Source organism: Scomber scombrus, chromosome 9 (assembly GCF_963691925.1).
Source record: "Scomber scombrus chromosome 9, fScoSco1.1, whole genome shotgun sequence".
NCBI classification, from domain to species: domain Eukaryota; kingdom Metazoa; phylum Chordata; class Actinopteri; order Scombriformes; family Scombridae; genus Scomber; species Scomber scombrus.
In genome coordinates, this window is record NC_084978.1 from 3,765,132 (window position 1) to 3,777,232 (window position 12,101).

The 12,101-nt window shown below is 37.4% G+C and overlaps 1 protein-coding gene across 1 annotated transcript in view; it reads right to left on the reverse strand.

The window, feature by feature from the left end:
• Nucleotides 1-1,141: 1,141 nt before the first annotated feature.
• The window catches only part of sparc (secreted protein, acidic, cysteine-rich (osteonectin)), a 24,724-nt gene continuing 13,764 nt past the window's right edge, over nucleotides 1,142-12,101 (reverse strand). Inside the window, exons 4-10 of the mRNA XM_062425370.1 lie at nucleotides 10,823-10,910; nucleotides 7,668-7,789; nucleotides 6,457-6,577; nucleotides 5,469-5,602; nucleotides 3,650-3,798; nucleotides 2,168-2,316; nucleotides 1,142-1,362 (exon numbers count right to left, since the gene is read on the reverse strand). Of these exons, the coding sequence (XP_062281354.1) occupies nucleotides 1,334-1,362; nucleotides 2,168-2,316; nucleotides 3,650-3,798; nucleotides 5,469-5,602; nucleotides 6,457-6,577; nucleotides 7,668-7,789; nucleotides 10,823-10,910 (792 nt within the window). The 3' untranslated portion in view covers nucleotides 1,142-1,333. The remainder of the gene's footprint in view (nucleotides 1,363-2,167; nucleotides 2,317-3,649; nucleotides 3,799-5,468; nucleotides 5,603-6,456; nucleotides 6,578-7,667; nucleotides 7,790-10,822; nucleotides 10,911-12,101) is intronic.

Below are 12,101 nucleotides of genomic sequence, written 5' to 3' on the forward strand. Positions count from 1 at the left end.
TCTACTGGCAGGGCGGAATAAATAATGAAAGTAAGGCTGTGCAGGATTTTAAAGGCATGCAACATCTGCTTTAGCATCTGGCTGTCTCGCTTATCTTGAGCAAAGAGTGTATACAAGCAGAATAAATCCCAGATTAAAACAGGAAACAAATACGAAACCACCATCTCTGTAGATGGATCATCCTTGACAGAAAACCGCTAGAAAAGTAAACATGTGCTGCAGGGGAAAAAGTAAGAATAAACTTTAGGGAAAATATCTCAAACTAGACTCACAACAGAGGGGTTTAAAAGCATTTCTGCTGCACAAAGGCTGCATTCAGAGACACATAATAGATGAAAAGTGGCCACTGAGGATGGGATGAGAGAGGTTAAGCTCCTTAAAAAGAGATTTCTCATGTGGTCAAATCTTCCTAGTAAACAAACTGGCCTCCTTGTGACTCAGTAGAAATTCTTTAGCGGAGGAGAAAGAAATGCAGATAAAGATAATCCTCTATTAGTCCCACAACAGCGGGGAAATTTGCAAAGATATAAATGCATGCAGAGATTTTCCAGATCTTTTCATAGTCTTTTATTCATGGTAAGAGTTCGGTTGTGCTCTCAGCGTCAGTAGAAACATGTTAACTGTGAGAAAAACTCTCAGCCTGCGAGATTTTCCCCTTTATCAAATGTCCAAACAATATATCCTCTTTATTGTTTCAAATATCAGTACACCTGTTTCCTCGTCCAGGACACGGACTTTGTATGGAAAAAATAAAAATGAACAACTCTAATAGCAGTAGCAATAGCAGTAGTCAAAAGATCAATAATAAACAAAATGACACAAAATGAAGTCCACCACCAGAAGAGTGCAAAAAAACTAAATAGTTTTGTTTGTAGAAAGCAAGCAGAAGGGAACATTTATTTAGAAACTTTATTTTTGACTTTACAGTTTTTGTCTCCTCAAGATAATCTTTCAAATTAATCTCGAATTAAAGCCCTGAACAATTCACAACATATATATAATATTGTCAAACAACATACATTTACATCAGAGGTCTTTAGTTTTCTTTACTGGGTGTTTTGTTCAACGGACAACAAGAGAATTGAAAGTTGCATTTTCATGATGGTTAGTACAGACTGTGCACATTTCTCTTTTATAATCATTCTTTTTTTTTAGTGGTATAGGTAGGAAAAGGTCATTATTTAAAAAAAAAAAAAAAAGAAAACAAAATAAAAAATAATTTGCAATTAGCACCGTTACTGTGATTTGTTTTGTTTTTTTTTAACTTAGGGATCAGCACCTTGTCCCGTTAGTAGCGACTAGGAGTTGTCATACTGCTGCTGGTAAGAGGAGCTTAGACGATGAGGTCTTTGTCGATATCCTCTGAAAACACAAAAACACACAAAAACATCATCAGCAGATGGAAAAATGTGGAATAAAATTATAAAAACACAAATATTTTAAAATTTAGAGTGTGGAAATAAAGTGCAGATGTTTGGACCAAACTGTTTTTTCTTGCACAATTTGCACAAAAATGATGATAGAGTATATTTTATCTTATGTAACAATAAACGTTTGACAGTTGACTTTTCCAGACTATTAGAAAGGCACAGACTATTTGATATATTAGTGGAGTAAATATTTAAGCATGTACTGCCTAAAAAATATATTTTCCTCAATATAAAATTGTGATTTTGTAAAAATGCCAATGATTGTCAAGATAAGGATCTAAAACTCTCACTCTAAAACAACATTAATAGTCACATAGTAAAGTAAAATGTTTCAAGGCTAAATGACCCGATTTAATTAATAAAACATAATTTGCAATCCTTGTTATTTGATTCTAGCAGTTGATTTTTACTGATCATGATTCAGATTAATGCTAAAAAGTGATTTATCAGGCAGTCCGTGCTTCTCAAATTTGCTGCTTTTCACCATTTTATATTAGCTAATTGAATATATTTGAGTTTTATGGTCTTTTGGTGGGACAAAACAACCAATTTGAAGGCTTTTTTTCAACTTTTTCTGATGTTTTATAGACTAACTAGATTATAATTTATCAAAAAACACCACTGCATAGTAACTTTAGTCCATCAGTAGCTATTTTAATGGTCTGCTACATTCCTTTCCTACATTCGAAAGGTTCCTCCTCCTCTTCCTCCTCAGTGTGTGTACAGTTGATACTTACGCTCCTTGATGCCGAAGCAGGCGGCCCACTCCTCCAGGGCGATGTATTTGTCGTTGTCGGCGTCGCACTCGTCGAAGAAGCGAGTGGTGCAGTGCTCCATGGGAACGAGGGGAGCACGCAGGGGGGAGAGCTCTGTGTGGGTCAGGTAGCTGGTGACACACAATCAAAGCAGACGGGAGAATCTGGTTAGACGTTACTCGATGTCTCAAAGGTTCAAGTCTTCTCTATGATTGAAATTTAGGTATTCTAAAATACTATAAGAGACTTAAATATGTTTGAAAAAGTTTACTGAACTGCTGCATCACTCAGATTTTATGTGTTAAAGTCAATCTACCAATGAAACCCTGTGCTGGAGGTGCAGTTTGAAAGACGTGAGCATTTATCAGGCAGTGTGGGTCTAAAGTTCACATCATGTCGTAATTATGAGCAGCTGAGTGGGAGAAAACAGGCATTCACGTCAACCTCCAACATGTAATTCCTACTTGGCGATATCGGGAATTTCTCACTGCTACGATATCTTTCACTTGGCTGAAACAATTCCAAGAGAATGAGAACTGAAATGGCTTAAATAACCAAAATGCCAATGTTGACATTTAAAAAAAATTAAACCTGATATTAAAACAAATGCACAAATAAAATTGAAACCTGCTTTAATTTGTCCAACAGTCAGAAATGTGGCTGATTAAGGCTGTGTTGTCATTTACTTGTTGCTATGGGAACAACTCCCATTCTTCCCACTCACTGCATAATTATGGAAGATGTAGGCTGTGGAGTATTTATGAGTCTTTATGCATATTAAGGACTAAAAGGCAGCATATATTGACCTCTTCTGCATCCACTTGGACTGTTGTTTAATTTATATTCACCAACCTCTACAGAGATAGTGCTTTGTGTAGAAATTGCACAAATTGCACTATGGCATATACTATTTGTGAAATTCAAGTCAGTATTTTGCTCTACATGAGATCTGCTGAGACTTCAATAGCTACAAAAGTCCATAAAAGGTCACATTCACATTCACTCTGCCACCATTACGTTGTTAAAAATCTGCATTCAGTGGCATTTTCATCTGACTTTTGTATCTTCATCTGCTGCCATCTCTTAAAACCACTGGGTGATTCGGATATTAACATCAGGGAACAAATGTGGGTTGGTGGTTGGCACATTTGGAGTCCAGCAGCCACATCATCATAATCATCTTTTTTCAGAATAAGTGTTATTAAAGGGAAGAGCAGCTGGTGAACTGGTCCACACTGGAAACCAATCAGCTCTTGTAGTCCGCCAGAAACCTCAACCGCCGCCTGGGCACCAGAGATATTTTGGTGCTGACTTCTTTGCCACGTTAAACTAAATTCTTCTCAAAAATAGCTTCTGATTTATGTAAGGAAGACAAACGTGGAACCAAAAAGAACCCAAAGTTTTTTATCTTCAGCATAGACTTTTATATAAAACTCATCCTCCCTTCTTTATTTTGGTACGTACCCATCAACGGGGTGCTGGTCGAGCTGGCCGAACTGCCAGTGGACGGGGAAGATGTACATGTTGTAGTTCTTCTCGAAGTCGTGGGCCAGCAGGTCCAGGGAGTGCTCGCCAGCCTGCAGTCTCTTCTCGTTCTCGAAGATTTTCTTCACCTGAAAGATTTAACAGACACAAACCACATCAGAAGAAATAAAGGCTTTAAGTAAATGAATGGACACACAGTTAATAATCAATCTTATAACCACATTGGTACGATGTTAGATAAGCTTGTTATGTCGAAGCATTGCAGCATTAAATCAGCTTAAAAGCTCATTTTAGTGAGTTATTGACGATCCACAGGTGTTAAATCAATGTAATGTCCATAACTCCTCTCAGGTGTTTAACGTGTATTTATAAACATCTCTTCAGTCTGAACAGTTTGGAGGAGGACGTGAATGTTCATAAGTCTCTTTAAGCATAAATAAGCATTAAACTCGCCCTCCTCCACACTCTGAAGTGTGTCTGAACCAGTTAAGTTTGTAATGTTTCTTTTAGTAGAGCTTGGAAGGAACTAATATTTAGTTTTTAGGTTATTTTATATATATTTTTTTGGTTTGTTTCTTGAGTGTCTAAAACTATTAATTATATGGTTTTGATATCTGTAGATTCTACCGTATGAAACTCTTTTATAGCTATAATTGAACAATTCTGGAGTCACATTGCAATATTAGGCTGCTTTTTTAATTGGTTGTTGTGTTGCTGCAGGATATATAAAAGCTTTAATTTCCTTTCCTTTAAACTTGCCATCATTATGGTTTTGCATTTGTAAAGGATTCCACTTCAACGTTATATTACAGCAATAAATATATCACATAAAGGAATAAAAGTAGATTTGAAATGAGGTCTTAAAACACATAAACATGTCTTTACTACAGCATCTATGCTCTAACGTACTGTAAGCATGATGCAATACCACTTCCGGCCACCAGAGGCAGCATCATTTTGATTTAACATGGGTCGTTTTTTTTTACTATAACTTGCAATTACTGATTTTGTGGCCACTAGGGGGCAGCAGAAACAAGTTGTGAAGCCAACATTGACACATTGTCACATTTTAAGTTGATATGGTGAAGTTAGCCAAGTTAGCAAACAGTTGCTTATTTCCAAATCCAGCAGTTTGGAGTCTGGTGAATGTCAGTCCAATATTCACTCTCTTTTAGCTCTCTCTACCAACTCCTGAGGGAAATATCTGGCTCTTTAGTGGCTAAATACTCCACTATGTTCACCAGCTAAATGTTTGTTTGCCATTTAGTGCTGAGCAGGTAGTGCACAGTTGGCTTTTTAACAGTTTTTCCTCTGAAAAAGATGCAATGAGAGCACTGAGATTGAACCGAAACAGTAAAGTTGCAGCCGGACAGCTAAACAATGAGCTGAAACTCTTTAAAGCTCTGTAAAGTCAAGAGGAGCTACAGAATCACTGATAATGCTCTGTAGGTTCATCACTATGAGCCACGACCAAAATTACACACTGTCATTTTGTACTTTGGTGTTATAAAAATCACGATTATGGCAGCTTCAATAGAATGAAAGTAAGTTTTTGTTCCTTTAAAGCTGAATTGCTGTCCAGCGCTCCGCTTTCTTCTCAAATTTTCTGAATGCTTTAAAAGCTGACATGTTTGGGTTTCTTGCAGAACATCAAGGTCTGATCATTTATATCCAACAGGTGCAATCGTCAAACAGCTACGTAACCCTGCACACTAAACAATATATAAGTAATTGTTTGCACTGGAACATCTCAGAAGTGTAAACCCGTCTTTTTACAGAGAGGATGAGGATGACTCACTCTGAGCTTCTGCTTCTCGTTCAGCAGGTTGTTGTCCTCGTCGCGCTCGAACAGGGTGACCAGGACGTTCTTCAGCCAGTCCCTCATACGCAGGGGGAACTCGCTCAGCTCGCTGTCCATGCAGGGCTCGATCACTGCGGAAAGAACAACAGAACAAGCACTTTAATTCATGAATCTGCCAATTTAGTATGGACACCAAGTTGTTTAATGTGATTTTTTTCCTGCAGTCATTTCATCCCCCGACTATTCCAAACTCACAACCTGAATCCTGTTTTATTTGAGCGTACTGAACACCACCTTGAGCTCCATTTGAACCCTGCTGCCCTGACTCTTCTCCTCACACAGTTCGAACAGTGGAAGAAATGTAGCCTACGTGTCTGGACGGATCCTCCCGTCGCTCTGAGCCGCAGAGCCTGCAGTGCAGACCTGACAGCCCGACCATCAATCACACTGAACGCTAACAGCACACTGAGAGAGCTAAGCCCGAGCCTCTTAACTTATCACACGGGTGAAAGAAGTTTAAAAAAATATGGGGATACCGCTACATGAAGATGAGGAACAGATACCACACAATATCAAAACATAAAACGGAAGAGAAAGAGAGAACAACAGCAAAATTCATGAACTGAAACTGAAGATATTGAGATTAAATTCCAGCAGCTAAAGTGGTTAAGATTACCTTCGGGGTCATTTCAACACATAAACAAACAAGGACACATTGGTGAGAATTTGGCTCTCCCATCATATTTTCCTTCAATATCTACATCCTACTTTCTGCATGTTTCTCTGACACCATCTAAAAATATTTCATGTGGTTGAGTGAAGGCCAGTGGAATTAGACATGGAGCCGTAACAGATCTATAAGTATCCCTGTTAACGCGGATAGCTTTGGTCTTTCAGCTGTAAGTCTTTGCTGCTGCGCTGAAAGTTCAGGTTCAGAGTTTTTTGGGGGTTTTGAGATTGTCTAGAAAGGTTTGCGAGAACTCACGTTTGCAAGATCCGATGTAGTCCAGGTGCAGCTTGTGTCCCTTCTTGGTTCCCTCCAGAGCGCACTTGGTGGCGAAGAAGTGGCAAGAGGACTCGTAGGTCTTGTTGTCGGTGCCGCAAACCTGCAAAACAAAACAAAAAAAAAGACAGAAGAATGAGACACTTGGGCACATATTGATTGATTTGGTAAATTGTGTCTGTTGTAATCACATCCTGTACATGATCTAACTCTAAGTTTGCAAATTTGCATACTAGACTCTGAAATTACACACTTAAATCTGCACTTTTTTACCCCAGGGACTTTCATTTTCATATTTATTCTTATTTATTATTGCTGTATTTTAAGTGAAATGTCTGTATTTTCAGTGTTACTTAAGTTATGTCTCTTTGCACTTTGATCAAAGAGAAACATTCCTTCATTAGGACTATGCCTTGCAGAAATGTATAGTAAAAATGACAATCAATCTGATTTTATGTAGATTTGAAGAAGATTCGAGGTGTAAAACTTGCTATTTTTGTGTTCTTTGATGCCAGAATGCATGAAGATATATTGTTGTTGTGTGTAACAGTGGATGATAGCAGCTCCAGGCTTTATTGACTGCAACTAGCATATATAGACATACTCAAATCTGTAAAGTTGGGTGGATCAAGTCGGGTTGCATTGTGGGTAATGTAGGCGAATAATAACAACAACAAGGAATATCTGCTTAGGCTGCATTGCATTGCATTTGGTCCTTTTTTTTATAGAGGTGCAAAAAACAAATGCAGCATATTATCAGTATATTTTAGATCTTACTGACTTAGCAGATGATAATAATCATAATTATGCCTCTTATAAAAACATAGTTGCACATTTTAGAAGTAATTTTCTAGGGTTGTCATTACAATCGAGACTAAATTAGATATAAGAATAGTTTCTCTTCTTTACTAAACTTCCCAAAAACATTTTAACTACCTTTTTGTATCACTTAAACATTGCTTTTCTCAAGAATGAAGACAATATATTATAATATAGTATGTTATAAACCTAAAGTGCTTTATAAGTGGCCAAGTGGTTGCTCTATTTGTCCCAAAATCTACTAAAATCTGTTAACTAACACACAGATGTGACTGATTCTTTAGTTTTGAGTTGACTTTCTCTGGTTAAATGCATATTTTACAGTTTCAACACATGTTTAAAGGAAATATTGTTCTGATTGTCTTTGAACTCACATGCTCGAACTCTCCATCAGGAATGGGGCAGCTGGTGGGGTCCTGGCACACACACATGGGGGTGTTGCTGTCATCGACCTCGCACACTTTGCCCTTCTTGCAGTGGTGAGTCAGGCAGGGATCTGAGGGAGAGAAAAGCACCAACAGGAGAAGCGTTAGAGTCTATTTTCTCTGGGATAACAGCGACAGTCCAACACACAGACACCACGACTCAAATATTTTCCAAGTGCTTCAGGGGCGGCGTTTCTGCCAAAAGAACACTCAAGCGAATTCATTCATGTGTGAGTGACTTAATAAGGAAAAATGACGAAATTACTGTACTAAAAAGAAAAATTCCCCATTAAAGAGGTTGCGTATGAATTTAGCCACTGTTTAAAAAATGCTGCCTCATGAAGAACAGCGAGAGTGAAGGAAACATTTAGATATTAAAGCTGAAAGGACACAAACCGAGCAGTCAGACAGAAGCAGACACACGTCCATTTCAGTCACACTCACAATAAAAGCTCTGTAGAAACAATATTTCTGGTCGTAAAATGCAACTCAATTTGCTCTTAAGAGTTATTTCACCTACATTTAATTACAAAATCACCTGTTGCTTGGACCACAAACCTCAAAGCACACATTTAAGGAGGTATTTGGGTGGCACAATATGATTTTTGTTGCTTAAATGTGGATAAATTATCCTTATTTAAGAGGTGAAGGATGCAGATTAAGATACAGGTACCGCAAATGATTAAAAAAAGACTTTAAGTAAGTGGCTGTGTATCATTTTGGACATATTCTCACCTTGTTTTCTTCTATCTTAATGCAGCTTCTAATGTTTTTATAGTCATTTTAAGATTATATAAGATCATAACACCCGTAATCTTTATTTTCTTCATTCGTCATTACCTTTGATGACTTCCTTACCTGTGGTATTTTCATCACTGATATATTGACATGTATTAAATATGTACCAGATACACATAAACGCATCAGTAATTCAACTCTCAATGAAACTGAACATCATAGTGTTTGTTAATACCTGTTTACTTGAACTTTAATAGCCACAAAAGTGACTAAAAAGCATTTTCTTAGTAATCGCTTTATAAAATCCCTAATAAAAGTTAGGTTCACAGCTTTTAAATGGTTGTTAATAGTTGATATTAAACAGGTTTTGCCCACTTTAATCATCCCTATTCATAATAACCATTCAGAGATCCCTTTATAATGCAGTGTAAGTGATTTAGGAGAAACTCCACAGTCCGTCTAATGTGCAAAAATGTATTCAAAGTTTATCTGAAGCTAATATGAGGATTCATATCAATGGATATCTTCTACAGGAAAAGCCTTTTTAGGGTAAAATGCCCCTTTTCTGTTTCCCTTTTGAGCTGCAGTGGAGTAACACAATACATTTTGTACTAAACAGGTTTGATAAGACTAATTTAAGACAGCTAAAGCCTCATTTTAACTTCAGACAAACAGCTTAAAAGGTTGTGAACTTGTCCTTTAAACGCAGTTTTCATGAAAACAGTTCTGTGAGTTAAACAGAGTAACACAGAAATTGATTTTATTGGTGTTGAATTGTGTAAAACATTTACTTTTCAATGCTTTTAGCAAAAAATAAATAGTGTAATAAATGAAAATGTATTTAGGTGGAGAGGCAGATATCTCCAAACATTATGGCACATAAAACTATGTTGGTGCCACCACAGCAGAGTTTAAAGCACTTTGGATGAATTGATTAATACCTTCAAACACATTTATTTGTAATGGAGTAATTTTCCTCTGCAGTATTTGCTATATATAACTACAATAAAGGAGTTGTGTATAGTTCCCTGCACTGCTCAGGCAGAACAAAATGTCTCCTCCAGCCCATTAGTCTGACTGTACAATGTGTTTTCCTGCTGCTGCTGCTGTTGGTGCTGTTGGTGCTGTTGGTGCTGCTGGTGCTGTTGGTGCTGCTGGTGCCTGCGGCTGGCTGGTTAACTGGGCTGAGCTGCTTCTTAAAGCACGCAGGGTGGAACATGTAATTACAGCCGTCTCCTCCTCGCAGAATGAAGCAGCCTGTCATTACAGCTGTTTTGATTTGCCAGACTGAGGCGTCACCAAAAAACCCTGCAGGACCTCACGGCACAGATATACCGTGTAGCTGCAGGATGGAGGAGTGGAGCGAGATGCAGCTAAATCAAAAATGTTGTCATGATGTGGTGAAGGACGATGACAGATTTTTTTAAATCTCAGGAGTCGCTGGAACTCCCACAAACTGCAGGATTTATGGATGTATGAGTTCAGCTTTTTTGAATGATGTCAGCTGATTTTAACCATACGTGTGTAAATGTATATGTCTGTACAGTGAGGTGACGTAATGGACGAACTTCTTCAGGAATTTCTACTTTACTTTACTTTCTACTTTCTATTTTACTTAAATAGTGATGTTTTTGACAACTTTACTTCACTTCACTACACATTGGAAATAAGGCGTATATTTACAACTTACAAAAATTACTTACAAATACAGATTTCTGCACGGTTTCACAGTATTTAATGAATGTTTGAAGGTCCAGACTAGCTTTGCACTTTGGATTGACTTGACTGAGAAAATCAGGGCTGCAAACTAAGTTTCCTCTTTTAAATCACTTTTAAAAACCCATTTTTAAAAAAGTGTAAGTTTACCATTTTATGGAATTATATTGTCTTTTTTTAATCTTGATAAGTATTTATTCTATGTTCTGCTTTTATTGTAAAGTATAAAAAGCACAGAAAAGCAAAGTTTTTACATTTAGTTGGATTTTTAGACGCAACATAACTGATTTGTATTCACATTTTCACTCACTACTTGTGTTAATGCTGTAGTTATCATGGTTAACCTTCTCTTCTTCTTTAGATGGTTGTATGTGTGCATGTTTAAGTGTTGTGCAAAGAAGAAAAGAAAAGGGAGTAACTGTTTTGCAGGAAGCACATGTACTTGTGCACGCTTGAATTAATCGTGCATGACTTGAATTGAATAGATATTAATTTTGTGTTCAGTTGATTGAACAAAAATTGGCACAAGAACGCCTGACATGGAGAAAAAATATGGTGACAAAACACCACTGAAGTATAAAACAGTATAAACACAACTAAAATACTTTGAGGTAACCATAAACATTTCCTCTCTCTTAGGTTAAACTTACTCTCAGCTGTAACGTCTTCAACAACCTCGATGGCTTCGTCAAACTCTCCGATCTCAATCTGCACGGGGTTGGCTCCCACCTCGGTCTCCTGGGGGGAACACAAGAGGTCAAAGGTCAGACTGTAAGCAGATTAAGCTCTTTGAAACACACATAGAGGAATTTTAATGTCATTTGTGCCTCGTGAGCAGTGAAAGAGAAACACGTAACCCTCAAAGAGCCTTTTAGCAAAACGGTGAAGAATGTTTCTAAACTGATTTTCTTTTAAAGCACTTTGCTGACTTTAGTTGAGTTGATGATTTCCATGCAGCAGTACTCAGGTCTATTTCTGCACGACGTCCACTTAAACTAAAACCACCTAAATATCTGTGGTTTTCCTTAAAAAAAAAAAAAAAAAAAAAGGTTTAAACGTCACCACTAAAGAAGGTTCCTCCCTGAAGGCCAAACTGGGTCTGGGAGCAGCGAGACCATAACATCCAACAATAACAAGCAGCTGGATCCACATGTGGTGAAGCTATGAAAAAACGTAATGGCTTCCTGACCGGCTGGCGGGACGAATACGAGGCTAAAATTAACAGCTGTGGGATCTCTGGTCCCGCTGGACCTCTGGAGCAGGAAATGATAAAACGTTCACATGAAGACTCAATCCAACGTTTTGGTTCGGGGAGATTTCTGCAGTTTGGTGTTTACAATGAGTCTTTTTCGGTGGTGGAAAGTAACTAAGTACATTTACTCAAGTGCTTTCCTTGCGTACAGTTTTGATGCACTTGTACTTTACTTGTACTTTCCATTTGATGCTACTTTATATTTCTACTCAACTACATTTATTTGACAACTTTAGTTACTTTTCAGATGAAGATTTGACACAATGGATAATATAACAAGCTTTTATAATACAACACATTGATAAAGATGAAACCAGTGGTTTCCAACCTTTTTGTTTTTTGACATCTTACGAAAAGCAGCGTGTAGTCGGGCTCACATTCCAGATGTCTATGAGTTGTTGACAGCCCCACCAAATAATGGAGATTTGAATTAGAATTAATGTAATACTGCATACTACATCACTCATAATACTGCAGTACTTTTACTGTAATACTGCATACTACATCAAGCTCATAATACTGCAGTACTTTTACTGTAATACTGCATACTACATCACTTATAATACTGCAGTACTTTTACTGTAATACTGCATACTACATCACTTATAATACTGCAGTACTTTTACTATAATACTGCATACTACATCGCTCATAATACTGCAGTACTTTTACTGTAA